This window comes from Notothenia coriiceps, unplaced genomic scaffold (assembly GCF_000735185.1).
Source record: "Notothenia coriiceps isolate Sejong01 unplaced genomic scaffold, NC01 NC01_scaffold00032922, whole genome shotgun sequence".
Taxonomy (NCBI): domain Eukaryota; kingdom Metazoa; phylum Chordata; class Actinopteri; order Perciformes; family Nototheniidae; genus Notothenia; species Notothenia coriiceps.
Window position 1 is genome coordinate 1 of NW_011365623.1, and position 3,457 is coordinate 3,457.

The 3,457-nt window shown below is 38.5% G+C and overlaps 1 protein-coding gene across 1 annotated transcript; it reads right to left on the minus strand.

Annotated features, from left to right (window-relative positions):
* Positions 1–1,810: 1,810 nt before the first annotated feature.
* On the minus strand, positions 1,811–3,449 carry LOC104961222 (collagenase 3-like). The gene is made up of 5 exons (XM_010789467.1): positions 3,241–3,449; positions 2,994–3,127; positions 2,738–2,897; positions 2,540–2,637; positions 1,811–2,458 (listed from the first exon to the last, which is right to left on the minus strand). The coding sequence occupies exons 1-5, from the start codon at positions 3,447–3,449 to the stop codon at positions 2,349–2,351; spliced, it is 711 nt and encodes a 236-aa protein (XP_010787769.1). The 3' UTR covers positions 1,811–2,348.
* Positions 3,450–3,457: the final 8 nt, after the last annotated feature.

The window sequence follows — 3,457 nt, forward strand, 5'->3', positions numbered from 1 at the left end:
TTTAACCAGTAGGTGGTTTGGGTTAAAAAGCTGTCAAGTTTACAGTGTTAACAAAATAAAATATACTGCTGTTTCTGGTTTAGTTTACGACGGATATATTTAGTTATTGTTTTGATATTTGTAACACAAAAGCGATGGAAAAAACCCACAGCAACACAGAAAAGATGGTCTTAACATGACCCAGCGGTCTAGTAATTAATAAAAAACAATAATATCAAAACAAAATATTACTACTAACTTTATTGTGAAATTCAAACTGAACGGTAAAAGAATAGTTTCCGGTCTATTCTGAGCCCGATCTCTGTAGATAAATAAAAATAAAGAACTATGAAAGATGTGTAATATATTTAATGCAGCCGAACTATTTATTACAATGCATTCATGTGATGACTTTCAAAGAGTAAAGCGAGCACTGCTGAATAAAGTATGATTTTATCTTTTACGAAAAAAAATTTTACATATGGAATGCAGTTGGAGATCAACCAATCACAGAGCTTGAGAACTAATCACGGGGTTTGTCAAACAGAGCACATGGTGTAGTCCTAAGCGATGGAGATTCTGGGTAGTGTAGTGTCTTCTGCCATCCTTGACTCCGAAAAAATATTTGTTTCTCCGAATCGAAGGGGAAAAATACAAAAGCATTGCACACAATTTAAACCAATCAATGTTGTGTAATTAACAAGGATAATCTGGTGTTTTTTAGTCGATGAGTAGTGCAGATATCACTGTAAAATCAATCAATTCTTTTACCAGCTGTATTCACCTTGCAGGTTCAGCTATGTTGCTTTGATCCTGGATAAAGTGTTTAACTCATGGATGTTTAAAGTCATGGATGTTTAAAGTTTAACTTCTTCATATGTCTAATATTATATATTATAGTTGACTTTTCATTCAGGAAGCATGACGTGCTGTGCTGTCAGTACGCTTGTCCATGTTTGTGATTGGTCCAAATACCACCCCTTTCATGTGAACACGGCACCTAACTAGATAGGACACGGCTAGCTTGAGCGATCCACTTGATAACCCGCGTCGTAGGACTGCCTAGCGAGAGCGCGTATGTTTTGGATAAGGCCAACCGGCTAACTCAAACATATCCAGGTTATGTTGAACCGGCTTCGTAGACGCTGGTCACGAAGCGTCATTTATTGACAGCAGTGCTTCTCTGGCTGGCTCTGTCCAATCACAAACAAGAAGTGTTCTACCTAAAGGAATACCCTTTCCGTCCAATGCGAAATGCTGTGGTGTTTTGTGAAATGCTGTTGTGTTTTGTGAAATGCTGTGGTGTTTTCTGAAATGCTGTTGTGTTTTGTGAAATGCTGTTGTGTTTTGTGAAATGCTGTGGTGCCTTGCACTTCAGGGCCACCGTACTTAAGCCTCAGGCACATTCACATCAGCCTTGTGCAGCCCTGTGTAACCGAACCCTGAAGCATCCCCGTTGGTGCTGTTTGTTTGGGTTAGTGACGTATTCTCTTGTCACAGTGTGAGAAATCAGATCACACGCATCAAGAAAACCAATAAGTTGTGCAAAGAGCCAACTAGGTATTACCAATAATTGTCCACAAGTTTTGCCTTTATGAAAACAAACACAACCATAATATTAAAACAATGTATCGTCCTCACATTGGTTGTATTCATGATCAAAACATTTAGGTGTGAACTCGCCCTAAGTAGCAAGATTGTTGTTTATATACTGTCAGGTATGTTATTCTTAGTGTTATTAAGTAAATGCACATGCAACGGCAAACAGGATGTTTTGATCAGCATATCTGTAAAATAACAAAAAAACATACTTAGAAATGTTTTTTTAAACACTTTTTATCTTCCAATTAATTTCTTTAGACCTTTTCACACTTGTCTTTTTAGATGTTACCATACTTGCGTTCATATTTTGTTTCACAGTGGTGTACAAATATGTGCATTCATGTGCAAATGGAAATGACAATGTTTCAAAAGAAGGGGAAATTAAAGTTCCACAATTAAAATATATTCAATAAAAAAGTATAACAGCAACAATAGCAATAATTAATCAGTGCATAGGACATTCATATCCTGAGATAAATATAGATAAGTAAGCAATGAGTTTAAAAAGTAATATTTAAACTGTTTTCTGAGGAAGAGTATTTATCCAGTATATACTCGGTAATGTGTAACATCAAATGTTTAAATTATAAAATATATTATTATAAATTATAGACATTTGGATCTTACCCTAACCCCAGTAGCAGGTGATTTCATTCTCTGAGTGGTGCTAAGAGTAGAAAAATCCTGTATAAAAGCAGTCCAATTAACTCTGTTTCCTTCATCCTCATTCAAGGTGGTCATACAGTATGAACAACATATAAAGTGGTTTAGAAGTTAGTGCAGCGCAGGAAGTAGCTGTTGTTCAACACGCGGAACAGCCTCCCGGACCTCAGGCTGTACTCAAACATGTATTTTCCACTGTAGATGTAGGTAAAACCTGCAGAACAGAGACTCAATGTTAATTTCTGTATCCTGTTTTTCTTTTATTTCAGTAATCTCGACTAAGAATGCTTTTCACCTCTGTACTGGAAGGCTGCAGTCACCTGGCCGGTCAGTCCGGAGAAAGTCTCATCCACTCGCTTGCTTTGGTCCATAGTCTTTCTGACTTCATCATAACTGAGGAAACACAGTCAGTCATTACACCGATTCACCATTTGAAAACCGTCATCACACGTTAATAATTCACCTGAATAAATGTCACATAATCTGAACTCACCTGTAGTAATCGCTGCCTACAAAGAACAGAGTCTTTCCAGTGTCCACGTCATGAAAGACTGCATCAATTTTCTCCACACCTTTGGCCAGACCAAAACTGGAAATTGGTTTAGGATAGCCGCCTACAAGATCATATCCACTGAAAGCCCAAACCTTCTTTCCTGTATAGAGATAGAGAAAAGAAAAGAGTTTAGTTTATGCATGCAAAGATGAATAATTTCATCTTGAAAACTGTTTTAGGTAAGGAAAACACAAACCTTTAAAGAGATAGACTTTGTCTGAGCTTCGGCTTTCATAAGCAGCGTCAATGTTTGAGGGGCCATCGGGCCAGAAGTTTGTGATGAGACTCTGCTGAGGTGTGCTGCTCTGAGGGTAGCTCCGCCAGAAGAAGCTGAGAACACACAAGAACATGAATGAGTTCATAAGTCAGAACGTGAATGAAGAGAAAACAATGTCAATGGACTTCAGCATTTCGATATTTGAGCTTTCTCCAGGATGTCTGACCTGTCCTTGAAGAAGAACATCTCTCCTCGCAGGGTGGCGACAGCATCCAAGACCATGGTTGAATCACAGGCATCAGGAGTGGTGGGGGGCAGTGGTTCCTCTCCAGAGGAATCCGTATCAGGGCTTGGGCCTGAAGGATAAACAAAATGAGTCACCAAGTATTCAGAAAGCCCAGCATCACAAAGAAAAAGCCCAAACAGTTGGTGCATCCCCAAGA

What these genes read in the sequence shown, in the direction of transcription:
- LOC104961222 (XM_010789467.1), bottom strand. Translation starts at nt 3,449, where the DNA reads ATGCACCAACTGTTTGGGCTTTTTCTTTGTGATGCTGGGCTTTCTGAA. An exon ending in ATGTTCTTCTTCAAGGACAG is followed by an intron (nt 3,128 to 3,240) that starts GTCAGACATCCT and finishes GTGTGTTCTCAG; the next exon opens with CTTCTTCTGGCGGAGCTACC. An exon ending in CAAAGTCTATCTCTTTAAAG is followed by an intron (nt 2,898 to 2,993) that starts GTTTGTGTTTTC and finishes ATCTCTATACAG; the next exon opens with GAAAGAAGGTTTGGGCTTTC.